The sequence below is a fragment of the Chiloscyllium punctatum genome, chromosome 27 (assembly GCF_047496795.1).
Source record: "Chiloscyllium punctatum isolate Juve2018m chromosome 27, sChiPun1.3, whole genome shotgun sequence".
NCBI lineage: Eukaryota > Metazoa > Chordata > Chondrichthyes > Orectolobiformes > Hemiscylliidae > Chiloscyllium > Chiloscyllium punctatum.
The window spans coordinates 43,807,246-43,835,132 of NC_092765.1; the positions used below are offsets into that span (position 1 = coordinate 43,807,246).

The 27,887-nt window shown below is 43.1% G+C and overlaps 1 protein-coding gene and 1 long non-coding RNA gene across 2 annotated transcripts in view; one reads left to right on the forward strand and one right to left on the reverse strand.

The window, feature by feature from the left end:
- Positions 1–27,864, forward strand: part of LOC140453663 (glycoprotein endo-alpha-1,2-mannosidase-like protein) — a 76,684-nt gene extending 48,820 nt beyond the window's left edge. Inside the window, exons 2-4 of the mRNA XM_072548553.1 lie at positions 5–114; positions 20,451–20,527; positions 27,228–27,864. Of these exons, the coding sequence (XP_072404654.1) occupies positions 5–114; positions 20,451–20,527; positions 27,228–27,864 (824 nt within the window). The remainder of the gene's footprint in view (positions 1–4; positions 115–20,450; positions 20,528–27,227) is intronic.
- LOC140453664 (uncharacterized) lies at positions 61–27,576 on the reverse strand. The gene is made up of 3 exons (XR_011952450.1): positions 27,466–27,576; positions 17,334–17,449; positions 61–189 (listed from the first exon to the last, which is right to left on the reverse strand). It is a non-coding gene; the product is annotated as an uncharacterized lncRNA (long non-coding RNA).
- Positions 27,865–27,887: the final 23 nt, after the last annotated feature.

Sequence of the window (27,887 nt, forward strand, 5' to 3'; positions counted from 1 at the left end):
CCAGGTGTATTGGTGTTGTCTTGGTATCCTTCTGGATTAGAAGACAACAACAGCGAACCGGTGGATGATCTGGTACCCGCCATACTGGATGCTGCAGACAGATACAGTTTAAAGGTACGACAATGGGTGGCCAGTAGTGTTTTAAGTGTACATCAGCAGCATCTGAGTTGGTTTCCTCTTCTTTTTCTCCTGAGGAAGATCAAAGGAATTCGAGGAGATTTTAAAAAAAGGGAAATTTGAGGGGCTGAATGTGCATATGAAAATGTGTGGGAACATAACATAAAACATGTTAGTAAATCTTTTACAAGTATCTGAAATAATTTGAAGAAAGGCATAATTGCTTGGGATGAAGGAGGAAATTAATTAGGAAAAATCAAGGTATGACAGCAACCTTTCTATAAATCTCAGTCAAGACCAGTTATTTTATCAGAAAAAGAAGAAATTCAAATTCTTGATTATTTACAGAAAGAATGAAGCAACAAGATTCCAGTTTCAGTCCAAAGGGTTTTATTATGCCAAAATCAAACTAACCAATCTCATACTAAATGCTCTTAGATAATTTTCTCGATTCTAAAATTAAAATATGTTAAACATGTATTAATGGACAATTATGGTCCACTGTAAATTATAAATTACACTTTAATTGGTAGGTATAACCGAAAGATTTTACAAACTGGCTGCTATGAGAAGGACATGGAAGACGTAGAATGTGGGAAAATAGATGGTGACATATTGAAAAATATCCATATTACAGGAGGAGGAAGTGCTGGATATCTTGAAACACATAAAGATGGATAAATCACTGATCAGGTGTAACCTAGAATTCCATGGGAAGCTAAAGAAGTGATTGCTGGGCCCCTTGCTGAGATATCTGTATTATCAATAGTCACATGTGAAGTTCCAGAAGACTGGAGGTTGGCTAATGTGATACCATTATTTAAGAAAGGTGATAAGGACAAGCCAGGGAACTATAGACCGGTGAGCCTGACGTCGGTGGTGGGCAAGTTGTTGAAGGGAATCCTGAGGGACAGGATGTACATGTATTTGGAAAGGCAAGGACTGATTAGGGATAGTCAACATGGCTTTGTGCATGGGAAATCATGTCTCACAAACTTGATTTGAGTTTTTTAAAAAATAACAAAGAGGATTGATGAGGGCAGAGTGGTAGACGTGATCTATTTGGACTTCAGTAAGGCATTCAACACGGTTCCCCATGGGAGACTAATTAGCAAGGTTGGATCTCATGCAATACGGGGAGAACTAGCCATTTGGATGCAGAACTGGCTCAAAGGTAGAAGACAGAGGATTGTGGTAGAGGGTTACTTTCAGACTGGAGGCCTGTGACCAGTGGAGTGCCACAAGGATCAGTACTGGGTCCACTACTTTTCGTCATTTACATAAATGGTTATGAACATAAGAGATATAGCTAGTAAGTTTGCAGATGACACCAAAATTGGAAGTGTAGTGGATAGCGAAGAATGTTACCTCAGATTATAACAGCGTCTTGATCAGATGGGCCAATGAGTTGAGAAGTGGCTGATGGAGTTTAATTTAGATCAATGTGAGGTGCTGCATTTTGGAAAAGCAAATCTTCGCAGGACTTATACACATAATGGTCCGGTCCTAGGGAGTGTTGCTGAACAAAGAGACCTTGGAGTGTAGGTTCATAGCTGCTTGAAAGTAGAGTCACAGGTAGATAGGATGGTGAAGAAGGCATTTGGTATGCTTTCCTTTTTTGGTCAGAGTATTGAGTATGAGTGGGGAGGTCATGTTGCAGCTGTACAGGATGTTGCTCAGGCCATCTTTGGAATATTGCCTGCAACTCTGGTCTCCTTCCTATTGGAAGGATGTTGTGAAACTTGAAAGGATTCAGAAAAGATTTACAGAGATGTTGGCAGGGTTGGAGGATTTGAGCTATAGGAAGAGGCTGAATAGTTTGGGGCTGTTTTCCCTGGAGCGTCGGAGGCTGAGAGGTGACCTCATAGAGATTTATAAAATCATGAGGGGCATGGATAGGATAGATATATAAATTCTTTTCCCTGGGGTGGGAGAGTCCAGAACTAGAGGGCATAGGTTTAGGGTTAGAGGGGAAAAATATAAAAGGGGTCCAAGGGGCAGTGTTTTCACGCAGAGGGTGGTACGTGTATGGAATGAGCTGTCAGAAGAAGTGGTGGAGGCTGGTACAATTGCAACATTGAAAAGACATCTGGATGGGAACATGAATAGGAAGGGTTTAGAGGGATATAGGCCAAGTGCTGGCAAACGGGACTAGATTATGTTGAGATATCTGGTCAGCATGGACGAGTTGGACTGAAGGGTTTGTTTCGGTGCTTTACATCTCTATGACTCTATGACTCAGAATATAAGCAATATAAGCTATGTCATCCTCACAAAGAAATTTAGGGCCTGTGCTGGGATTTAGCCTGACTCCCAAGCAACAACAGCACACAATTAGCCCGAATCCCATAGGCACAGTCTTCACCATGAAAGGCACACATTATCTTAAAGTAACAGAAATGGTTGCAACAACTGCATCTGCTAATTTTGGATCCAGCCTCCATCTTCTTTGGCCTGCCTGCAGTGCACCGATAGACTCATCAACAATACTGAACTCTGAATCCTTTAATATACCTTTAACAAGACATTTTGGTTTCCATTTCCTTTCCACAATCTTGGTTTCCATTTCCTTTCCACAATTTTAGTTTCAATTTTAGTTTCAGTTAGGGAATTGTTCAAAAGGCACAAGCTTTGCCCACAGTATCTATCACACATTAAGGAATTGATTTGCATCAGTCTTACAAATGAGATATGAATGTAAGTATAATTGAGAAGGATGTAGAGTATTTGGGAAAGATACTGGTCAAAAAGAATTGCTGCTAAGCAGACGAGCAGAAGTCCAGATGGGTAAATCAACACATCCCGAAGCCATGGACACCAAGTTGATGGAGGATGTGTGGTGAGGCAATATCAGAGTCACTAACCACAGTATAGGAAGCTCCTCAGACGTGCAGATTTTGGCAGCCAGTATTTAGTGTTACTCCTTTGTTCAAGGCAGAAAATAATAAACTGGATAACCCAATACGTCAAACAGTTGGAAATCTTAGATTCTATTTTCCATAATTAATTTAATGAGCATTTTAAAGTACTTCATCAAGAACTATTTTGGATTGTTCACAGACAAGTTGGTTTTGTTTTTAAAGAAGTGACCAGTTAAGTAGATTTAAAAATTGCTCAAGTGCACTTCCTGTGGTTTGTTATAAGGCATTCAGCTGAGCGTCTCAAAATGTTAGGAGCATGGTGGAAGTGCAAATCATCCCGGCCAGCAAGTTGAATGATGCACGGGAAAGAAAATGCTCACCTTTGTAGTTGTGGATCAGCTGAGAGACAGATTAGAACTGGAAGGGGGCAGTGTAGTGTTAATTTGATTGTATCAAGATTATTTGGTCAGCACCGTTGCTTCACAGCTACAAGGACGTGGGTTCGATTCCAGCCTCGGAACTGTGTGTGGAGTTTGTATATTCTCCCCGTATCTGCTCCTGCAGGTACTCCAGTCTCCTCCCACAATCCAAAGATGTGCAGGTCAGGTAGCAAGAGTAGAGTAGAGCTTTTATTTGACATTTCTACCACATAAAACTGACACAGTAAAATTGAAGACCACGGGTGCCACATGGACAGCACAAACTACATGGACAGCACAAACTACATGATCATATACAAGGTGATATAAAGTGCATAAGAACACGCAAATTACAGTGGAATAAAAGAGATAATTAATAGACATTTTTCTAGCAGCAATTCAAAGTTGTGCAAAGAATTTCAGGTGATCGTACGGTGTTAAGGAGCCTGATGGTTTGGGAGAAGAAACCGTTGCACAGTCTGGCCGTGAGAGACTGAATGCTCTGGGACCTTCTGTCAGATGGCAGGAGGGAGAAGAGTTTGAGTGAGGGGTGTATGGGAGTGTACCTCCAGTACATCAATGACATCACCGGTATTGCTTCCCTTGCTCGTCTGGAATTGGAAAGGTTTTTAAAATTGGAAAAGCCCTCTGATCACATGTCCTGCTCCCGCAACTGTCCCACTGTCAGTTACTAATGTCCCAGTTAGCAGCTATTCATTCTTTTGTATGTCCAACTGTTGTTCTCTCCCTTTGGGCTTCATCTCCACCTATCATTTATTCCTCCCCTCTCCCCAATCTTTCTTTAGCATATACAGTATGCCAACCTTTTCCCAGTGACAATCAGTTCTGAAGAAGGGTGACTGGACTCAAAACATTAACTGTTTTTGGTTCACGGTTGCTGCCAGATCTCTGAGGTTTCCCAACTGTTTCTGGTTTTTTTTTGTTTACAATTTTGAAGTTGTTGAACTCACTGTTGAGTGCAGAAAGCTGTAAAGGTGAGCTAAAGAAGGAAAAACATAGCAAACACAAGCAGGATTAGGCCATGCCTTTTGAGACTACTTCCCCATTCAATATGATTATGGCTCATCATCCAACTCAGGATCCTTTTTTCCCCTTTCTCCTTACCCTTTCATCTCTTTAGCCCTAGAGACTACATCTAACTGCTGCTCTTTAAGCCAACATTGTGCCCCACAATGTACTGAGTGCTGACGAAGCCAAAGACAGAGAGGCCAGTGTGGGAAGTAAAGAATTAAAACAGCAGGGGGCCAATGCTCACGGTTGTGCTTGCAGACTGAACAAATACATTTTGCAAAGTGATCCCTGATCTGTATTGAGACTGAGCCACGTAGAGGAAACACTCTGTGAGCAGTGAATACGGAATTCTGGATTGTGGTGCTGGAAGAGCACAGCAGTTCAGGGAGCATCCGAGGAGCAGTAAAATCAACGTTTCAGGCAAAAGCCCTTCATCAGGAATAAAATGAAGGGCTTTTGCCCGAAACGTTGATTTTACTGCTCCTCGGATGCTGCCTGAACTGCTGTGATCTTCCAGCACCACTAATCCAGAATCTGGTTTCCAGCATCTGCAGTCATTGTTTTTACCTAGTGAATACAGAATGATGTGCATACAAGTTGCTGTTGCTCCTGGAAGGAGTGTTTCAGGCCTCATACATGGAGGAGGGAGGGATGTCTGATTTACTTGGATGTCTTTCCATTTAGTGTAATACAGACTTGGAGATATCTTCATTTTCATCTGAAAATGTGACCTGAGCTTTCAGCCTTCTGACTTTTTAATTTTCTCATTTGTTCCTGTTTAATGAACACTGTAAGCTCAGTCTCTTAATGGCCAAATGGAGCTCAAATTAGATCAAGAACAAAAGCTCATTCTTCAGTTACTGCCTTCCAGACACAATACTGAGTTCAGCAATTTCACATTATAACCTCCGATCCCATTTTAGTTCCTTTCTCTTTGCTGGCTTTAGTTTCTCACTCTTCAGTTTGTTTCCAGAGGCCAGCAATTAATGATTTTGCCTCTTACACCTCCTCTACACACACCTTTATTTTATTCACTTACTCTCACTCCCTTTAACTCTGCGCCATCAATTCTATCATTTAATTTAAGCACTTGTTCCCCACCCTCTCATCTTCACTTCTGTTCTTTTCCCACTCTGACTTGCTTAAATGCTATTCTATGTCTAATTTTACTCCATTCTGATGACAAGTCATCAACCTGAAATGTTAACTCTGTTTCTTTCTCCACAGACGTAATCTGGTCTTTTTTTATTATTCATTCCTGTGGGTATCATTGGCTGGGCTAGCATTTGCTGCCCATCCCTAATTGCCCTTGAGAAGGTGGTGGTGAGCTGCCTTCTTGAACTACTGCAGTCCATTTGATATAGATAGATCACAGTGCTGTTGGGGAGGGAGTTCCAGGATTTTGACTTAATGGCATTGACGGAATGGTAATGTATTTCCAAGTCAGGATGGTGAGGGGCTTGGAGGGGAGTTTACAAGTGTTGATATCCCTTGCTTCTGCTACCCTTGTCTTTTGAGATGGTTGTGGTAATGGGTTTGGAAATGCCATTGAAAGAGCTATTGGTGAATTGCTACAGGCCATCTTGCAGGTAGTGCACGCTGCCACTACTGAGCATTGGTGCTGGAGGGAATAGGTATTTATGAATGTCGGGCTGCTTTGTCTTGGATAGTGCTAAGTTTCTTTAGTGTTGTGTTGAGGTGAATCCACCCAGGCAAATGGGGAATATTCCATCACACACCTGACTCATGCCTTGTAGATGCTGGACAGGCTTTGGGGCGTCAAGAGGTGAATTACTTGCTGCAGGATTCTTCACCTTTGACCTGCTCTTGTGACTACAGTGATGTATATGATGAGTATAGTTCAGTTTCTGCTCAATGGTAACCCTTGCCCCCCCACTCCACGATGGGGTATCCAGTGATGGCAATGCCACTGAATGTCAAGGGGTGATGATATTCTCTTTTGTTCGAGATGATCGTTTGCCTGGGCATTTGTGGGATATGAATGTTAATGCTACTTGCCAGCCCAGTTCTGGGTATTGTCCAGGTCATCTTGTATTTGAACATGAACTGCTTCGGTATCCGATGAGTAACAAATGGCTGCTGAACATTGTGCAATTGTTGGTGAACGTCCCCAGTTCTGACCTTATGATGGAGGGAGGGTGATTGATGAAGTAGCTGAAGATGGTTAGGCCGAGGACATTACCCTGAGGAACTCCTGCAGGGATGTCTTGGAGCTGAGATAACTGACCCTCGACCACCACAATGCAGTATTCTCAATATTTTCCACTATTATTTCAGATGTCCAGCATTATTTCACTTCAGTATTAGTGTTCCTTCGGTGTTGTCTTTGCTTCCTGTCCCTTCTTCCTTTCTTCGAAGGACATTTGTTCTCTTAACTTTTGGCATTTTATTTTGTATCTCTTGTCTTTCTTACTCTCAACTGAGTGATCTTCAAAGCCTACTTTCAATGTGATCTCATCCCTCCATGTTCCTTCTTATCTGCCTATCTCTTTCTCTCTCACACATACCTTTGAAGTCAGCAACTCGAGCTCCTTTCCCTCAGGTTCATCAAATGCAATCACTGACAGTCTGCGTTAGTGCAGAAGAAGGTGGGCAGTATCCATGGTTACGATGTTACTCATCAGTTCCTCTGCAATGGTTTATCCTTGCTTGTACTCAATAAAATATCCGTAGGTTGGAGAGGGTGCAAAGCAATTACAAAGGTTTCCCAGTGTGAAAACAGTACAAGGTATGAAGAAAATGAAATATTATGAAAAATAAATTTTTAATAATGAATGGGACAATGAAATCTTTGAAACACTTTTGAATATTTTCAATAATCTAACAGGCATGTAGTAAAGAAGGTAAAAATGCAGTTGAATTTAGCATTCCACACTGTCGGGATTCTATGGATTTATGGGTGAGATGTACTTTGCTCAGAGAAACAGGATTAAGATCTTTGTTGAGCTTATTGTACCTTTCAATTAGATCTTCCCTGATCTGTGTCTTCACTCTATTCGCTGTTCTATTTTAATCAAGATGGAATTTATTGATTAGTTACAGACAGACTCAAGTTACCGAGATATAATAGGCATTGGGCCGAATCATATATTTGGGGCCAATTGTGTTAAGTTTTCTTTTGGAGGGTTTTTCACCAAGAGCCCTAACTGGATTTCTCAGTCCATCTTGTCAAATCGGTACATTAAATACCCACCCTACCAATAGGGCATCCCTCTTGTCCAATTCCATCACCATGTTACCACACATCATTCCTAGAACAATCTCAAAATTGACTCGCATTGCTGACACTGGTGCCATTTTAAGAGACTGTTGTGTATCTTGTCAACCACTGTCAGTCTGCAGCTGCCCTGCACAGTCTCTGACATTTGCCCGGAATTGGCAGACATGAGAGATCTGTTGCCCCACTTTCCTAGAGGTCCTCAATACCTGATGTGGAGGTGATGCATCCTTTCCCCCCCCTCCGCCCAAGACCAACAGAGGATGACACAACACCCAATGACAGGCTGGCCCAAGGTTGCCATCCAGAGTGCTACCTCAGCCATCTGGGGAAATGCCCAGCATTGTAGGAAAAAGAGTCAATGATCTACACAGTATAAATGTGACCATCTTCTCTCCGAGAACGCAGAGTCATTGCATCTCTTCTTTTGAACCCATCTGCCACCAAGGCTGATGCTCCACCACTATCGCCACCCAAACACACACACAGATGCATGATCTGGATGTGTGTCCCTGAGCACACAGTGTTCTTACTGCAGTATTTCACTGCAAGTTACTGGTCCAACCGGAGGTGCAGCATTGAAGTGCAAAAGCATCCTGTAAGTAGATCAGAGATGCACCATGAGGATTCTTAGAGGCTGGCACAAGTGAGATGCCAGTATCTGTGGATGTGGAGTATGCGTGGCTGGCACTAGTGGAGCCTACACTGAGATTTTGGTGTCTGGTGTCCAATATAGAGTTAGAGGTGAACTCAAATCGCCAGGTACCCGCTCTGAGCTCCATGATGAGAATTTATGACATCTAGCTGTTACCATACTTTTAACACCTCATACAGTTTGACTATGTGTACATTTCAGAAAGTAGTGCAAATTGATCAATTTGACTTTTTTTTTTGTTTGTTGCTTTGATTCAGATAGATTTCATACCCAAGAAATTAGGTCCATGATAGAATGAGCTGTTTTTAACTTTTGTTGCATGACATCTTGTGTGTTTGGTGGTGTGGTAAGGATGGAGTTGGACTCATCCATAATACTTGCTCCCCCAGGGTCAAGGAACCTGTTGACACTTCATGTTTCATCTTGTGTAGGAAATGGTCACTTGTTCAGCTTATGTGAGCTTCCTATGCAAGTAAACAGGAGCATAGAAAGTGGGAATTTCTTTGTTACGAGCAATTTCGGGAGGCCCTAGAGGACATGTCGATTTTAATGGAAACTGGATTCTAACTGGAATAATTCCACCAAAGATACTATTACTTACTACTGCCCTCTACTTAAATAATGATGAATCATGTATATTACAGCTTAATGTACAAGCTCACCCACACTTCAAAATCATCAGCCAGTAGTAAGTCGAAAGATCTCTGAGGTTACGGGAGCTATCCTGTTGCAATAATGTATCTGAAGCCCCATGAACAAATCATTTGGATGTAAGGGAGCCCTTTATTATAGCGTACTCCAGTTCTGTTGCTTGAGATTCCTCCTGTGGTGTTTAATTTCATTGCTCCATCCAATCTTTTCAGACTTAATTCTCTCCCTTGTTTTCAAACCCTGCTCTGATCTCATCCCTCCATTTCACTACCTACAGCACGATATCCCTCCAAGAACTCTGCACTCCTCCAATTCTAGCCTCTTGTGCATGTCAAATTGTAATTGCCTGGCCATTGATAATTGTACCTTCATCTACCTATAATCTAAACTCTGGAATTCCTATCCCAAACCATGCCACTTTCCTCTCCACCTTTAAGATGCTCCTTAAAATCTACCTCATTTGAGCTACATTTTTTAACCCAATCCTGATATTCTTTGACTTTGTGCTAATGATTACAGTCCTGTGAAGGAACATTATGTTTCCTGCATTCTCTCTGGGTGTGAGTGTCACAGCTAAGACCATTAATTACTGTACATCCTTTGTTACACATGAACAAATGAGACACTTTCTTGAAGCAGTCCATGTGGAAAAGGTGCAGGTACAGAACCATTACAAGAGAGGGCTTAAGGATTTTGACATGGAGGAACATTTTTGCTGTTTCAAATGCTGTACAAATGCATGTGACTGTATTTGTGGAAGCCTGTCTACATATTTGTGACTTGATAGTTGATAGAAATACACAAAGAAGAATAGTACTCCCAATGTAATAGGTGTCTAGTGACTGACACTGAATAGTATATCATAATTAAGATGAGGATATAATTGACAACATCCTAGTGGTACTATCTCTAATTCAGAAATCCAGGTTCAAATCCCGCCATAGCAGATGGTGGAATTGAATTCGGTAACAAAATCTCAAATTAACAATGTAATGATAACTACAAAACCGTTGCTGTGTGTTGGGGAATTACTCAACAGGTTCACTATTGTCCTTTATGAAAGGAAACTACTCTCCTTACCTGGTCTCACCTACATGTGACTCCAGGCCCACAGCAATGTGGTTGGCTCTTAACTGCTCTCTCGGCAATTATGAACAGGCAATAAATACTGACCTGGTCAACAATGCTCACATCCCATGGATGAATAATAAAACAAATTAGCTTGGCTGCGATTCCTGCTATAGTTGAATAGCATTGCAGGCTCTTTGTTTCTGAGGTTCACACAAGATACCAAAAGCCTTTGCTAAAAGTATATTGGACATCGGGATCTGCAGGCAAGGTCATTAGAAGGTCTTAAGGAAATCGAGATTTCAGTATAGATGGAGAACGTGTAAATGCATCCATGCAGTGTAGGAGCTTGCTGTGTCTAATGAACATCATTAACCACACTCCACTCATCACAATACCTTTCATTTTTAAAAGGTAGTACATGCTATCTGAAGCACGGAAACATTCTTTTTCTCCCCCCACTGGCATCAGGGTAATGCAGTGCGCCTGATTAAAGCTTTTAATTAATTTTCTGGGCTGTAATTAGATGCAGAACTGTATTGCTCCTGCTGGGCCTATCTGGCACTCGTGTTTATTATCCTGACAAACAGGGAAAACGTTCAACGAAGCTGCTTTCATTTGGCTGATGAGTAAGTGCTCCTAGTTAATGGTGCATTTCCCCCTCAACTTAGCCTGCATTACACTTAAAACAAGCTGCTGGCACTTTCCATGTTGATCCCTAATCCAACATAGCTGCTCGACCCTGTAATTGGGTAGGTACTTCATCCAAATGTAGGGCACGTCGAGAGCCTCTCAAACACAGTCCAAAATAAGTAAGATTTCCTTTGGAGAAAGCGATTTTGGAGAAAGTACGTTTACCTTCATGCACATGATTTATTAATATCCATGTGATTCCCTTTAATTGCTCCTCCACAGAAGCTGGCAGAGACAGAGCAGCTGCAGTCAGTCTGTGTGAGCTCAGCTTTTAACCCACTGGGATAAACCCTTAAACTGTGCACAGGCACATTTTTCATTGCCTCAGTGAGTGCGTTGCCCCGGACACACACAGCTATTGCTGTGACTTACTGATTCCTTAGGAACAGTAACAGGGATGAGCACACATGCTACAAAACTGTAAATGAGCTGACCCCAGTGCCACATTGCCTTCTCAGGATGGGATATGGCAGCATCTGTGCCTTTTAAAGCATGTAACGAAAGGGAGAAATTTACATCGCTGTAATATCCTTCACAGGCCCCACCACTGCAGCACACATAATGCATTGTTGTAATGTAGGAAATGCAGCAGCCAGCTGTACAAAGGCCCGCCAATACCAATGAGATCACGACCAGATTGTCTGTGATAGTCACATTCATAGAGAGATAAGGATTAACCAGGATAGAGCTTCTTTTTTCTTCAAAGTGGCCCAGTAGGCTCTTTTACAGCAACCAGAGAGGACCAGAGGGGTTTCAGTTTAACATCTCATCTAAAAGACAGCACAGAGCTAAGCCAGCTCACAACCAACAGATCAAATCAGCACTCTGCAGCCCTGCCACAGCCAGTTGTGAATGCACTTTCCAAACCCATGACCACTTCCACCTAGAAGGACAAGGGCAGCAGGTACACAGGAATACCACCACCTGCAAGTTCCCCTCCGAGCCACTCACCATCCTGACTTGGAAATATCACTATTTCTTTACTGGTGCCAGGTAAAAGCCCTGGAATCCCCTCCCTAACGGCATTGTGAGTCAACCCATAGTAGGTGGATTGCAGCAGGTCGAGAAGGTAGCTCACCCCCACCTTCAAGGGTAGATAGGATGGGCAATAAATGCTGGCCAGCCAGCGACGCCCACATCCCATGAATAAATAAAGAAAACCTCTAACAAAGCAGCAATATGTCTGGATCTTTGGAGTGGTATTGGCCCCTTCTGACTTAGAGAAAAGATGGTACATTGGTCAGAATTGCACCCAATCAGCATAGTGCTTTGGAACAACAGGAATACTGACCCTGAGAGGAGTTTTCCATTATCTCGGACTGGACAATACTTGAGCTGAAAAGAAAACTCAATAGCTTTTATTTGAAATGAACACATGCCATCCACTGTGGAGAATATCTGCTTAAAAAAAAACTTCTCTCGGTACACATTGTGGCTCATTCCAAAAATTGTTCGCAGTGAACTCTCAAAATCATTCTGCCACACGATCTGTCTATGGGGACAATTTTAAAGCTGCCTCAAGTTTGAGAAAAATAAAGGTGGTTCATTGTTTTAATTATGTTTTTACTGTGCTGTTAATAAGGTTATAGAATATAATGAGTCATCGAGGCAGTAATTAAAGAGGCATCTTTAATTAATGCTGGATTGGCCCATTGTTAAAGTTCTACCTCAATCAATTGTGGACGTGGGTAAAATTGAAGTCACCCCAGAGTGCAGAAATCATTGATAAAAAGCGCGGCTTTCAGAAACCTGTTAAACACTCTCAGGAGTGAGATTCCAATGAGCGTGATTATCACAAACAATCTGATTGTGATCTCATTGGCATTGGGGGGGCCTTTGTACAACTGGCTGCTGCATTTCATATACTGCAACAATGCATAACGTGTGCTGCACTGATGGGGCCTGTGAAGGATATTAGAGGGTTGCAAATTTCTCTTTTTCGTTACACCTCAAAACCAATACTGTGTCTTCAATGGGAAACTGAAGGGATGTCGGCTGCATTGATACGATGTACATCTCCCAGAATTATCTTCCTTTTTAGTTGCTCTCCCATGCCTAGTCACATACAATGCAGACGAGCACGTGCTTATGTCTATTTCTATGGCTACATTTGCTGTGACAGGTCACTAGCCTGAGGATAAAGGGTACAGAGGAGGGGTGTCACCCCACATCAACCAGGAAATCTTTCTATTATTAGCACCTACCGTGGGTGTATTGAAAGGAGGCACGGCTGGATTATGAAGTTGGCCATACTACGACATGGGTGAAAGTGATGAAGGGCTTTTGCCCGAAATTCGATTTTCTGCAGATGCTGCCTGACCTGCTGTGCTTTTCCAGCACCATACTCTTGACTCTATTCTCCAGTATCGGTAGTACTCACTTTCGCCTAGTTCATTTTAACCTTACTGCGAATCCTCTTCCAAGGATGCCTACCTTGAAGAAGTCCTCCTCCTCCTCTCTCTACAAAGATCTTAATGAGTCTCTCTGTCTCACTTGCAACCTCCAGGTCATCTCCTCTGCCCTGAAGCACTTCAGCCACATCCTGAAACAAACTCACTACCACAGCCACATCTCTTTCCTCAGTGCCTGCCTACAGAACCAACTGATCCCACATGGACTCCAAACCACATTCAGACCAACACAGTTTGGATCCGAACAAAACAGACTACAAATTCAAAATCTCAAGCAACAGTTTTTATTCCAGATCCTCCACTCCACACTCGTAGCCATGCGCCGGCACCTAATCTCTCAACAGTTAGCCATAGCTCAACTGAGGTCCACACTCTCTCAGATCCCTACTGTATTATATCCTCAGAAGAATTCATGCACTTAAACAATATTTCTACACCATTTAAAACATCAAAAACTGTAAGTACAACAAACTTTCATATACCCACCTCAATAGTCAGCATTCCTCGAACATTCCAGAAGCTTCCCCTGGCCTCCGAAAATACTCGGCCGCCTTCAGCCACGAGGCCGTGCCAGCCATCATCACAGTGGTGATTGATTACATCATCTCCGCCCCCGCTGACCAGCAGCTTGCAGCCATGGCTACTCATGCTGCCTTCGCGACCATCAGCCAGACAACCGCCACCGCGATCGCTACGAGATTCCCCACTGCCGAGACCAACGCAAGGCCCAACAGGAACACTTCCGCCCCCTCTGTTGCCACCGCCGCAGCCACCTCTGACCCCTCCGACATCACCCAGGCCACACTTTCCACGACTTCCGCCCCCTTTATGGCCGCGTCCGCAACCACTTCCACCCCAAAATGACATCACCTACACCGCGCGTATCGCTCTTTCTGCCCCTGCATCTGCCGTCATTGCAACCACTTCCACCCCCACTGAAGCCACTCACCTGTACACCGCCAACATTCCCTCATAGATATCACTGTCACCACCTCCGCCCCCAGAACCCCGGGGTGAGCACCACTTCCACAAATGACATCACCCTGGTTCCCCCACTACCACGCCCACTACAGTTGCAGTCTCTGCCCCCACTCCCAGCTCCAACCCTATACCAGGTCCTAGATCCCAGCCCTGCCGGGTTTTCAACATCCCCCCCAGACCTCCCCCTCACTGAGGACGAATGATCAGCCTTTTGCAAAGGCCTTACCTTCATCCCCCTCTGTTCACAGATCAACAAATTCAATACGCATTGTGACGTTGAACACTTCTTCCGTCGCCTCTGCCTCAGAGCTTACTTTTTCAATCAAGACTCCCGCCCACCCTCCGAGGACCCCTTCACCCGCCCTCAACCTCTTTATTTCCAACTGCTGCCGACACATTGACCGCCTCAACCTTTCCTCCGCTCCAACCTCTCACCCTCACAACACGCACCCCTCCACTTCCTCCTCTCCAACCCCAACCTCATCATCAAACCAGCAGACAAGGGGGGTGCAGTGGTAATTTGGTGCACTGACTTCTACACCACTAAAGCCAGGCACCAACTTGAAGACACTTCCTCCGATTGCCCCTTGACCACGACCCCACCTCCTATCACCAAACCATCATCTCCCAGACCGTACACAACCTCATCACCTAAGGGGATCTTCCAACCTCATAGTTTGGGAACCTCGCACCGCCCAGTTCTACCTCTTACCCAAGATCCACAAGCCTGACTACCCTGGCCAACCTATCATCTCAGTCTGCTCCTGCTCCACCAAATTCATCTCCACATACCTCAATACTGTCCTATCCCCCCTAGCCCAGGAGCTCCCCACATACGTTCAGGACCCACCCACACCCTCCACCTCCTCCAAGACTTCCGTTTTCCTGGCCACCAACGCCTCATCTTCACCAAGGACATCCAGTCCCTATACATCTCCATCTGTCAATAGCAGACACTCCCAGCCCCTCCGTTTCTTCCTCTCCCGACATCCCCAATAGTACCCTTCCATTGACATTCTGATCCTCACCTTCAACAGTTTCTCCTTTGAATCCTCCCACTTCCTCCAGACAAAAGGGGTAGCCATGGATACCCGCATGGGCCCCAGCTTTGCCTGTCTCTTTGTCGGTTGTGTGGAACATACTACGATGTGCCTGAGTTAACATTACAAGCAGCAAATCAAACTGGATCTGACTTTCTGCCAGTGCCATTTCTCAGACGTTAGGCCCATGAAGCTCTAATGCTATGTTGGACCCCTCTCCCCACTTCCTTTACAAAATTTTCTCCTGTGTAGTCAGTCACTAAGGAGTAGCTGACTTACATGGCTCCTATTGAAAGGGAAAACATAACACTAACTGGAGAATTGTCGGAGGCTGAGGGGTGACCTTATAGAGGTTTACAAAATTATGAGGGGCATGAATAGGACAAGTAGACAAAGTCTTTTCCCTGGGGATGGGGAGTCCAGAACTAGAGGACATAGGTTTAGGGTAAGAAGGGAAAGATATAAAAGAGACCTAAGGGGCAATGTTTTCACGCAGAGGGTGGTACGTATATGCAATGAGCTGCCGGAGGATGTGGTGGAGTCTGGTACTGTTGCAACATTTAAAAGGCATTTGGATGGGGATATGATTAGGAAGGGTTTGGAGGGATATGGGCCAGGTGCTGGCAGGTGGGACTATATTGGGTTGGGATATCTGGTCGGCTTGGACGGGTTGGACTAAAGGGTCTTTTTCCATGCTGTACATCTCTATGACTCTATGACTCTAATTGACAAGCAAGGCCACTCAACCCAAATATAAATACTTGAGCACTGTGATGGTGCACTGGACACATTCTGAACATCCTCCGTTTCAATGGGTTCAGTTCCTAGGCTACCAATATCCCTTTTTGCATCAGTATCAATGTAATGTCAGGTTAAAGGCAGCGTGAACAAAAACAAAAAGTTGCTGGAAAAGTTCAGCAAGGTCTGGCAGCACCTGTGAAGAGAAATCAGAGTTAACATTTCAGGTTCGGTGACCCTTCCTCAGCACTCAGAACCCTGTTTTGAGGAAGGGTTACTGGACCCGAACTGTTAAATCTGATTTCTCTTCACAGATGCTACCAAACCTGCTGAGCTTTCCCAGTAAATTTTGTTTCTGATTTACAGCATCTGTGTTTTTATTTTTATAGAGGCAGAGTGAACCTGGTTATGACATTTTAAAAGATTGAAAGATACAACTGAACTGACCTTAACCTAGAATACAAAGTACTGTGAATGCTAGAAAATAGAAAAGAAACAAAAACAAAGTGTTGGAGAAATTCAGCAGGTCCAGCAATATCTATTGAGAGAGAGAAACAGATTTAACGTTTTGAGTCCAATGCTCCTTTTTCATTTGTGACCATAAACTAGGACCAGAGCTGAAAATGTGTTGCTGGAAAAGCGCAGCAGGTCAGGCAGCATCCAAGGAGCAGGAGAATCGACGTTTCAGGCATAAGCCCTTCTTCAGGAATACTGAATGCTGATTCAGTCCAATGCTGGTTCCTGAAGAAGGGCTCATTCCCGAAACGTCGATTCTCCTGCTCCTTGGATGCTGCCTGACCTGCTGCGCTTTTCCAGCAACACATTTTCAGCTCTGATCTCCAGCATCTGCAGTCCCCACTTTCTCCTATAAACTAGGACCAGTTCAGATTTGGTAAAAACAAGGGCTGCAGATGCTGGAAACCAGATTCTAGATTAGAGTGGTGCTGGAAAAGCACAGCAGGTCAGGCAGCATCTGAGGAGCAGGAAAATCGACGTTTAGGGCAAAAGCCCTTCATCAGGAATAAATGAAGGGCTTTTGCCGAAACGTCAATTTTCCTGCTCCTCGGATGCTGCCAGTTCAGATTAGTCAAATGAATCCAGTGCTCAATGTGGCTCAAATTAGAAATGTTATTAAGAACGTGCACCAATTGGTTAAATATTCCCCTCCCTCTCCAGTCAATAAATTTATATTCCGTTTCCCACATCTACTCCAACAATCTCCTGGATCCCACCTCAGAACCATTGTACCACTGCCAGTTTTCTCCTCTGCATTAGGTTTCCTTACCAACTTTTTCCAAGAGAATTTAACAATGCCAATTCGCGAGCAATTTTGCACAATGAACTCTGGCTTGAAAAGAAAACAAGGTTTGGATCACTGCAGATTTATTTACTGTACCATTCTCACAGGAGCAGAGAGAGCAGTCAATACCTCATTGATCTGGATTGTGTTTCAATCTTGGTCCCAGAAATGAAAGGATAATGTTCCAGCTCAGCACACCACCTGCTTCCCAATCTCTAGGTCTTTTAATCTTGGCTTTCTGCACACTTAGAGGATTACAAGGACATATTGATCAATATACATAAACTAAAGTGTACTTAAATGCTGACATGTTCTCATTCTAATCAATAGTTTTAAAACATGAAGAATGTGCACATCAAGGGCAGAAGGAAAGCAAGCAATTATATATTTAAATTCAGTATTGTATGGTTAACAGTTATTCCATCTTCAAATATAAGTTGCAAGGTAATTTTGTTTTGTGCCATGCTCTTCAGAGGCAGCATCAAGCTTGAGATACAGGTTGACTAAAGAAATCCCAAAACAGAACACAGAAACAGCCTCATAATTATTGTCTCTAACACTGACAAATCATCAGAATGGACAAGTTGGATTGCAGTCACCCAGTTTGTGTGGAAACATAATCGCTTAGCCTCAGGAGTTAGTGGGGACACAACGTGAGAGGATCAGAATTTTTGAAATTTCCTTTCTTTCTACCTGGGAACCCAGATGAAGGGCCAGCGTCATTGTGTAGCCCCAAACACCATGCAATTTGAAAAGAATAGGAGAGCTATCAAAATGTATCTGGAACAGTGATTGGAGGTGGTGGTTTGAATTATAAATGTAAAAAATGAGCAACATTAATTCAGTCACTTCTTATACTGCACCAGATGCATGTGATCTCCTGCACTGGTATGATCAGTTGGAGTGGGCCAGAAAGGGCTCTTCCAGATATTTATTTCCTGAGCTTTTTTTTTGGTTTGCTTGTTCTGGTAGATTACAAGATTGTGGTGGACAGATAGGCCTGGGTTATCAGGTGCCATTCACCACTTATTGAGCTGGTTGGTCTCTTCTTTATCAGCTTTGTCTTTTTTTCCAATGGAAATGAACATTGGACAAGGGGTGATTGGATATACTCCGTCGCCCAAATTCAAAATAATTCACATGAATTTCAAAAACCTCGGAATATGGAAGGAATGAAAGAAAGAAAAGAATCAATCCATTTCACACTTTATCGGGTCTGATCTTGCTGCCATCTGCTTTCAGGAATGTTTCTATTTCAGACAGCCACTTCCTGATTTAACACTGCACATGCAGTCACTGGCAGTTGCCTGCACTATAATATTATCAAACTTTGGAACATGCACCATAATTTTGTCAAACACCATTGCCCAGTGGTTTCCCCAATCTTAATGCAGACACAGTTAGAATTTTGTTTCCTCTTTTGCAATCTCGCTCCCTTCATTGCCCTCATGGCGGAAGAAATAGAGAAACCTTTGAGGAAGGTCAGAGGAAGATCCCTAGAATGGTATCTAGGCTTAGGGCTACTAGTCGTCAGGATAGGCTTAGGTTATTTGCCTGGATGAGCACAGCTCCAACAAAACTCAAGACCACCCAAAGCAAAGCTTTCCACTCAATTGACAGCCACCATCCACTGCCTTAGAAATGCACTCACTCCTTCCACAACCAAGATGCAGTGGCTGCAATTTGTGCCAGCGAAAGGATACAGTGCAGCAATTCTATGGCAGCATCTCAGCAACTCCTACTACCTAGAAGGACAAGGGCAGTGGGCACACAGGATTTGGTGTCATTTTGCAAATTCCCGAAGTCTCACACCAACCTGACTTAGACATATAAATGCCATTCTTGCAGTACTGCTGGAATCAGAATTCCTACCTATTGGTGCTGATGGAAGTACCTTTACCAAATAGAATGTGACAATTTCAGAAGTTGACGCACCACCACCATCTTTTAAAGGACAGCCAGGGTCACGTAGTAAATGGTGGCTTTACTGATTAAAAAAAACTGAAAAAAAGGTTTGACCAAAATAGCTACCATTTGGTCCATATTCTTAATGAAACTTCTAATATGAGCCAAATTGAGCAATGATGTCATCCCATGAATGAACAAAGTTAAAACAGTTGGAACCAGGCCTTTTTAACAAGAGAAGCACAGACAAGAAACCAATATGATTCAATATTTTAAAATGACAATGGGAATAGGTTGGATTTTGGTAGATTTGTTACCTGAGCTAGATCAGAAATGAAGACTTAAGAAGCTTCAGTATAAATGTGAAACCAAACAGTTAGGTAGACATCAAGAAATATTCCCTTTCATAGTGTTGTGAACCTCTAGATTGATTGACTGCTCAGATGGACACAAAACATCTTCCTGACTATTAAGGGCATCTCAAGTTATAGAAGGAAGGGAAAGGGGATCTGTCTTTGTCTTGAAATTCCTTAACTCTATTTGAAGGGATCTTGAACGGACCTGAAAAGGATAGTGAGTGCCTCGGCTTAATGTGATACATGTCAGCACCCTCTAACAAAATAGCACCCCCTCAGTACTGCATCTGAGCGTCAGCCTGGATTTTCTGCTTACATCTTTGGAGTGGAATTTGAAGCCACGACTTTCTGGCTCAGAGATGAAAGTACTCGCAGTAAGTCTTTGCTGACAACACCCAATCTAGCAAAGAGTCATGACAGAACCTAGACAATGGATTTTTGCTGGTTGCTTCCTAGAGTATTGTTAATATCAGTTACAGGGAGCTGATTCCAGACCATGTAAAATAAGCTCAATTCAGCACCGAGGAGGGATGAATCTTGCTCGCCAGCAGAGTTACTTACGACACACATCCCTATATGTGTTACTAAGCCATGCATAGATAAATCTAAAATGTGTTAGATTACTTGCAACACAGCTGACAGAGGAACACATCCACATATTGTAGGGAATAAAAGCAAAACCCTGCAGATGCTGAAAACGTGGAAATTCTCAGGTCTGACAACCATTCTGATGAAACATTAACTCTATCTTGGTCTCTACAAATGCTATCTGGACTTGCTATGTATTTCCAGCACTTCCTACTGAAATGAAGATTGCTTGAGGTTACAGCAGCCTTAGCTTGTTCCATCCAAACTATTCTGAAATGAAGCAATTAATTTCTATCCTGTTAATACCGCTGATGTTACACTTGCCTGAAATATCCTATTCATTTTGTTTTCAATTTGCACATTTACTATTTTAACTGTTTGCACTATTTTTTTCCAGGTGGCATTTCACATCTTACCGTACATAGGACGTAACGACCACACAGTATATGAGAACATCAAGTACATTGTGGACAAGTGAGTGCTTTCTGACTCCCTAGGCTACACTCAAAAGCAGCAAAGGCTGGACACTGAAATGGGCTCCCAGAGATGGAGATTATTGTCAAGCAAATAAGGGAGCAAAGGAAGAATGAGCCCTTTGGATAGAACAGTCATGAGATTTTAGTAATCACCACAGCACTCTCCATCTTACAAGATAGGTGGTTGCTGTAGAGGGTTTCTGTTGGCTAGGTCAGGGTGGGAAGGGAAATAGGCAACCTGTTTCCAAAACGAGAAGGAAAGGGAAAAATAATTGAAAAGTTAAGAGAACGGATTTAGTGTTTCACTAAAACATTCCTACACTTTTCAATTCACTGCATGAATATAAATACACCAATTCAGAGCATCAGAGGATCAAAGAGTGAATCTGGAGTAACTCAAAATTAGAAAAATCAGGAGCTGAGTAAAAACCGAGGGAGGGGAAAGGAAACTATTTTGGTAAACAAATGATGAGGGCAGAATCTAAAAGTGAAAGTGCTAAATTATTCCATAATCACAGTCCTGTAAAAGAAAAAATAATCTGCCAGAACCTTATGCCCTTGGATAATAATTGTGCTAGCACTTCCTGGCAACTTGTCAGTTAGAGTCATTGAGATGTACAGCATGGAAACAGACCCTTAGGTCCAACCCTTCCACGCCAACCAGATATCCCAATCCAATCTAGTCCCACCTGCCAGCACCCGGCCCATACCCCTCCAAACCCTTCCTATTCATATACCCATCCAGATACCTTTTAAATGTTGCAATTGTACCAGCCTCCACCACTTCCTCTGGCACCTCAGTCCATACACGTATTATCCTAGATAGAACATAGAACATAGAACAATACAGCACAGAACAGGCCCTTCGGCCCACGATGTTGTGCCGAACTTCTATCCTAGATTAAGCACCCATCCATGTACCTATCCAAATGCCGCTTAAAGGTCGCCAATGAATCTGACTCTACCACTCCCTCGGGCAGCGCATTCCATGCCCCCACCACTCTCTGGGTAAAGAACCCACCCCTGACATCTCCCCTATACCTTCCACCCTTCACCTTAAATTTATGTCCCCTTGTAACACTCTGTTGTACCCGGGGAAAAAGTTTCTGACTGTCTACTCTATCTATTCCTCTGATCATCTTATAAACCTCTATCAAGTCACCCCTCATCCTTCGCCGTTCCAACGAGAAAAGGCCGAGAACTCTCAACCTATCCTCGTACGACCTACTCTCCATTCCAGGCAACATCCTGGTAAATCTTCTCTGCACCCTCTCCAAAGCTTCCACATCTTTCCTAAAGTGAGGCGACCAGAACTGCACACAGTACTCCAAATGTGGCCTAACCAAAGTCCTGTACAGCTGCAACATCACCTCACGACTCTTGAATTCAATCCCTCTGCGTGAAAATGTTACCCCTTAGGTCTCTTTTATATCTTTCCGCTCTCACCATAAACCTATGTCCTAGACCCCCCCACCCCAGGGAAAAGACTATCACTATTTATCCTATCCATGTCCCTCAAGATTTTATAAACCTCTATAAGGTCACCCCTGAGCCTCTGACGCTCCAAGGAAAAAAGCCCCAGCCTATTCAATCTCTCCATATAACATAAATCCTCCAACCCTAGCAACATTCCTTGTAAATGTTTTCTGAACCCTTTCATGTTTCACAACATCCTTCTGATTGGAAGACCAGAATTGCACGCAATATTCTAAAGGTGGTCTAACCAATGTCCTGTACAGCCATAACATGAACTCCCAACTCCTGTACTCAATACTCTGACCAATAAAAGAAAGCATACCAAACGCCTTCTTCACTATCCTATCTACCTGCGACTCCACTTTCAAGGAACTATGAACTTGCACTCCAAGGTCTCTTTGTTCAGCAATAATTGCTCGGACCTTACCATTAAGCTTATAAGTTCTACTAAGATTTTCTTTCTCAAAATGCAGCACCTCACATTTATCTAAATTAAGCTCCATCTGCCACTTCTCAGCCCATTGGCCCATCTGGTCAAGATCTTGTTGTAATCTGAGGTAACCTTCTTCGCTGTCCAGTACACCTCCAATTTTGGTGTCATCTGCAAACCTACTATCTATACCTCTTACGGTCACGTTCAAATCATTTATATAAATAACGAAAAGTAGTGGACTCAGCACCGATCCTTGTGGCACTTCACTGGTCACAGGCCTCCAGTCTGAAAAATAACCCTCCACCATCACCCTCTGTCTTTTACCTTTGATCCAGTTCTGTATCCAAATGGCTAGTTCTCCCTGTATTCCATTAGATCTAACCTTGCTAATCAGTCTCCCATGGGGAACCTTGTCGAACGCCTTACTGAAGTTCATATAGATCACATCCACTGCTCTGTCCTCATCAGTCCTCTTTGTTACTTCTTCAAAAAACTCAAGCAAGTTTGAGAGACATGATTTCCCACAAACAAAGCCATGTTGACTATCCCTAATCAGTCCTTGCCTTTCTAAATACATGTAATCCTGTCCCTCAGGATTCTCTCCAACAACTTGCCCACCACTGACGCCAGGCTCACTGGTCTATAGTTCCCTGGCTTGTCCTTACCACCCTTCTTAAACAGTGGCACCACGTTAGCCAACCTCCAGACTTCCGGCACCTCACCTGTGACTATCGATGATACAAATATTTCAGCAAGGGGCCCAGCAATCACTTCTCTAGCTTCCCACAGAGTTCTGGGGTACACCTGATCAGGTCCTGGGGATTTATCCACTTTTATGTGGATAATTGGCACAACTTTCTGGGAATCCTGCCTGGTAATTGGTCACCTCCAAGACTACCTCCAATTATGGATGATCAACAATTTCCTTTGGCTTTAAATCCAGTCAGAGGCTTCGCAACAACGGAAGCTTGGCATCACCAGAGGTATGGCATTGCTGCTGCAGGAGGGAGATTGTGAGGGCACATCCATCGTCTGGCGCTCCCTAAAGTGGCTTGCTCATTTCAAACAAAACTGTCTATGGAGGCAAGAGCAATTGAAGCTGCCCATAAGCTGTCTCCATGCCCCTCCTGGGAGTTCATCTTGGTAAAAAAGGGGCCTGACCCCAGAGGTTAGCCATTGCTCCTTCCAGCCCCTGCCTCAGGCAAACTTGGCTGGAGCTGGGAACTGTCAACCGAATGACTCGGCACTCTCCCATTCTACCTTACTCCCAATCCTGCTTCCAAACCCACTTCCAAGCAATCACTCCTGGTGTCTAGTCAGTCAGTCAGTCGTGCCTAATTACATTAACAACAATTTAATTTCTAAACTACCTCAAACAGCATGAAACTTCCCAAGGAGTTTCACAAGAGCATTATAAAACAAGCAAAAACAAAAGATAGTTACATTGGGAAATATTGAGGCAGATGACCAAAGGTTTGCTCAAAGAGGAATGTGTTAAGGGGGGGAAGGAGGATAGAGAGAAGGAGAGCTGTATGGAGAATACTGCAGCTGAAGACATGGTGATAAGTGATGGAGCATGAATGCCAGGATGCTCTTGTGGCCAGAATTAGAGGAGCACAGATGGTTCAGAGGATTGAGAGGCTGAAGAGGTTGACAGAGATATGACGTGGTGAAGAGGACATGGGGGCATTTGAAATCAGGGAGAAGGATTTTAAAATTGAGGCACTGCTAATCGGAACTGAAGGGAAGTCAGTAAGCACAGACTGCAGGCTAAGGCACGAGCAGAGTTTCAGATGAATTCAAGTCTATAGAACATTTATAAATCAATCTGAGTTTGTTGGAATAGTCAATCTTGAGGTAACATGAATCTCAGTTTCAGCAGCAGATTTGCTGGACTAGGGTAAAGTCTGGTGATGTTCCAGAGCTGAAAGCATGCACTTATGGTGCATGTCCAGAACCTCACAAGGCTGAATAGGAGAACAGACTGGGTTAAACTCAAGGCTACCAAGGAGATAGGTGGAATCAAGAGCTCGGAAACAGAGCTTGGAAGGGGGATTCTGTCTTCCTAATAATTAATTGGAGGAAATTTCCGCTAATCCAGTAGGAGATGCCAAATAAACAGTCCAATAATTTAATAACAGTGGAGGAGTCAGGAAAGGTAGACCTGTCATCAATGCTGTGCTTCCAGGTAATGTTGCCAAGTGCAACATGTAAATGAGAAATAGGAAGGAAAATAAGTTAGTTTATTGGGGACACCAGAAGTAATGACGTTGGGAACAGGAAGAAAAGCCATTGTAAATGATACTGAATATGTTGAGGTGAATAAGAGTGTCAGCAGGAAGGACCAGTCCCATCCAACTGGTCAACAATGGAGAAGTACTGGAGGAAGATAGTGAAGCCAACTGTGTTGATAGTTGCTGACAGGATATGGGAGAAAGTTTACCTTAATCACAGCCACACAGGATGTAATTTGTAACAATGATAAAACATATTTAATGGTGTTATAAATTCAAATGAGGAATTCTTGGGAAAATGTGAATGGATTTGAGAGGTAGAAATATGTTCCAGGAATTTGGAGAGTCAAAGTTAGTAAAGTGATATCTGCTAAGGACCATGGGGTCAAGTGTGTTTTTTCTTAAAGGTGGGGGGGTTGCAAAGAAGAAATTTAAAGGCGAGAGGGGCAGTAGCTGAAAAGAAAATAGTTAACCATATGAGGGGAAGATGGATGGTCAATAGTTTGGCAGGAAAGGTCAAGGAAGCAGGACGTGGGTCAGATAGACAAAATGAGCTTAGAATATGCATGCAGAGAGATGGGAAAGAATCTAGAGAAAGATCCAGATGACATGGCAGTGGGAGATTGAGGAATTTTGGACCATTTGGGACAGTGGTAAGGAGTAATTTGGCAGAGGCAGTAAATCAGTTGGTCTCTATCTTAGTTCTATTTTCAGTTTTATGATATGGTTGTCACTGGATAAGCAATGCAGTTATTGCCCTTGGAAGATGGTGATAAGTTGCCTTCTTGAACTGCTGTTGTCCATTTGGTGCAGCTACACTTTCATTGCTATTAGTAGGGAAGTTCCAGGATTTTGACCCAGTATCAGCAAAGGAACAGTAATATGGTTCAAAGTCAGTGACAAAGAAGTCCATGTGTACCTCGCACATCTTGTTGGAGGGGCCCAGGGACAGTGGTTTGAGATGGCAGCTTGGAGTAAGAAACCAAGACTTGTCTTTGCATTCCGAGACAATCATGGAAAAATTAACCATTTTAGCAAGACCATATCATGTTTCATGAGGTTCAGCAGATCTGGTGATGTCTAAACCAGTCTTCGAACATGTATACCCTGGACTTAAGGAAGCAAATATCAAGGGCTATAGGAGGTAAAATGCCCGGAGTAAGAAATAATCATGGTTTTATTGGTAACTGGAGTATCAAAGGTGGAGATGAGTGTGTGATGGAGCAAAGCAGTAACTGCAGAACATTTATGGAAATTAACCAAAGGAGAGACAGTAGGGATTTGGAAGTGCAATTTTAGCAGAATGAATTGATAGTTTCTTTTCCTAGGGTTAGACAGAGGTGAAGATAGACTTGGGGTGTGAAAAGGAAATATGGTCAAATAGTGACATAACCCATAACCACAAGCGTCCAATCCCTTCATCACCGATGCTCAGCAGCGGCAGTGTGTACTATCTATAAGATGCACTGCAGAAATTCACCAAAGATACTTCGAAAGCACCTTCCCAACCCACAAGTACTTCCATCTAGAAGGACAAGGGCAGCGGATACGTGGGAACATTACCACCTTCAAGTTCCTTTCCAAGCGACTAACTATCCTTACTTGGAAGTGTCTCCCAGTTCCTTCACTGTCACTGGGTCAAAAGCCTGGAAATTCCTCTCTTAGAGCATTGTGTGTCAACCTACAGCTCTGATTCAAGAAGGCAACTCACCAGCCCCTTCTCAAGGACAATTAGGAACAAGCAATAAATGCTGGCCAGCCAGTAACATCCATGTTCCATGAGACAATAAAAAAACAGAAATAATCAGAGATGGCCTTAACAGCGATTGTTAGGATGGTGCAGCTAAATAGCAAGGTTACTACTGGGTTGGGATGTTTATACAGATAGAGGTTTAGAGATGATAGGGCAGCAGTGAACTCAGACAAGAGAGAACAGAATGAATTCAACTGAAGGTCAAAATTACAGACATCAAGAAATCATTCAGTGCAGTTACTGGAGGAGAAAAGCAGCAAAGATAATTCAGTGATAAGTTTTTAAAACTAGACTAGATATCGTACTAACATGTTCTAATCTTTAAAATTCCTAGTTAGGACCGGACGTATAGTTTACATCTGTGCTAAAATATGGTTTTTGAGCACCAAAGACACTATTAAAAAATATATTGAGAGCTACGGGTGGAATGTCACACACAAGGCGGATATATTTCCCCCAGGCTCTTTCTATTCAGTAGCTATGATGCTACAGAGGTTTCCATGCACAATATTTAACAATGGATTAGCAATTTGTTAGGAAATCTTTATTCCTTTTAAACACTGTGCTGATCAGCACCAATCCAGAATCACCCTAATTCTCCAAAATCTATTCAAGCAGTTTCTAATGCATAATATGTCATTACTTTGGTACAAATAGTAATCCACATTAGCCATACCATCACCAAGGCTCTCAAAATCCTTAACATAAGAGATCTTTTCCAAACTCTACAAGCTTAAGTTCTATGTCTTGATGTCCACACCTTCTGTTTTCCTCATATTAACATTTTTTTTTGTGTGTCTAGGTATGGGTCTCATTCAGCATTTTACAAGTACAGGACCAATACTGGCAGATTATTGCCTATGTTTTACATCTATGACTCCTACCTGACATTGCCAGCTGCCTGGGCCAATCTCTTCACATCCTCAGGATCTCTCAGTGTTCGCAACACACCATATGACGGAATGTTTATTGGTCTGTTAGTGGAGGAGAAGCACAAACAGGCAATCCTGGAGTCGGGATTTGATGGCTTATACACTTACTTTGCATCCAACGGATTCTCATTTGGATCGTCCCACCAAAACTGGAAGACCATCAAGAACTTCTGTGACAGCAACAACCTGATGTTCATTCCAAGCGTGGGGCCAGGATACATAGATACCAGGATACGCCCTTGGAACAATCATAATACACGGAATCGAGTCAGTGGAAAGTACTATGAAACTGCCCTCCACGCTGCTCTCACAGTGAGACCAGAGATCATTTCCATCACATCTTTTAATGAGTGGCATGAAGGCACGCAGATAGAGAGGGCAGTGCCAAAGAAGACTGCACAATACACCTACCTGGACTACTTGCCACATGAGCCGAACCTGTATTTGGAGCTAACACATAAATGGGCTGAGCATTTTTGCAAAGAGAAAGAACAATGGCTGATGTAAAAATCTTATAAATAAGAAGTTCC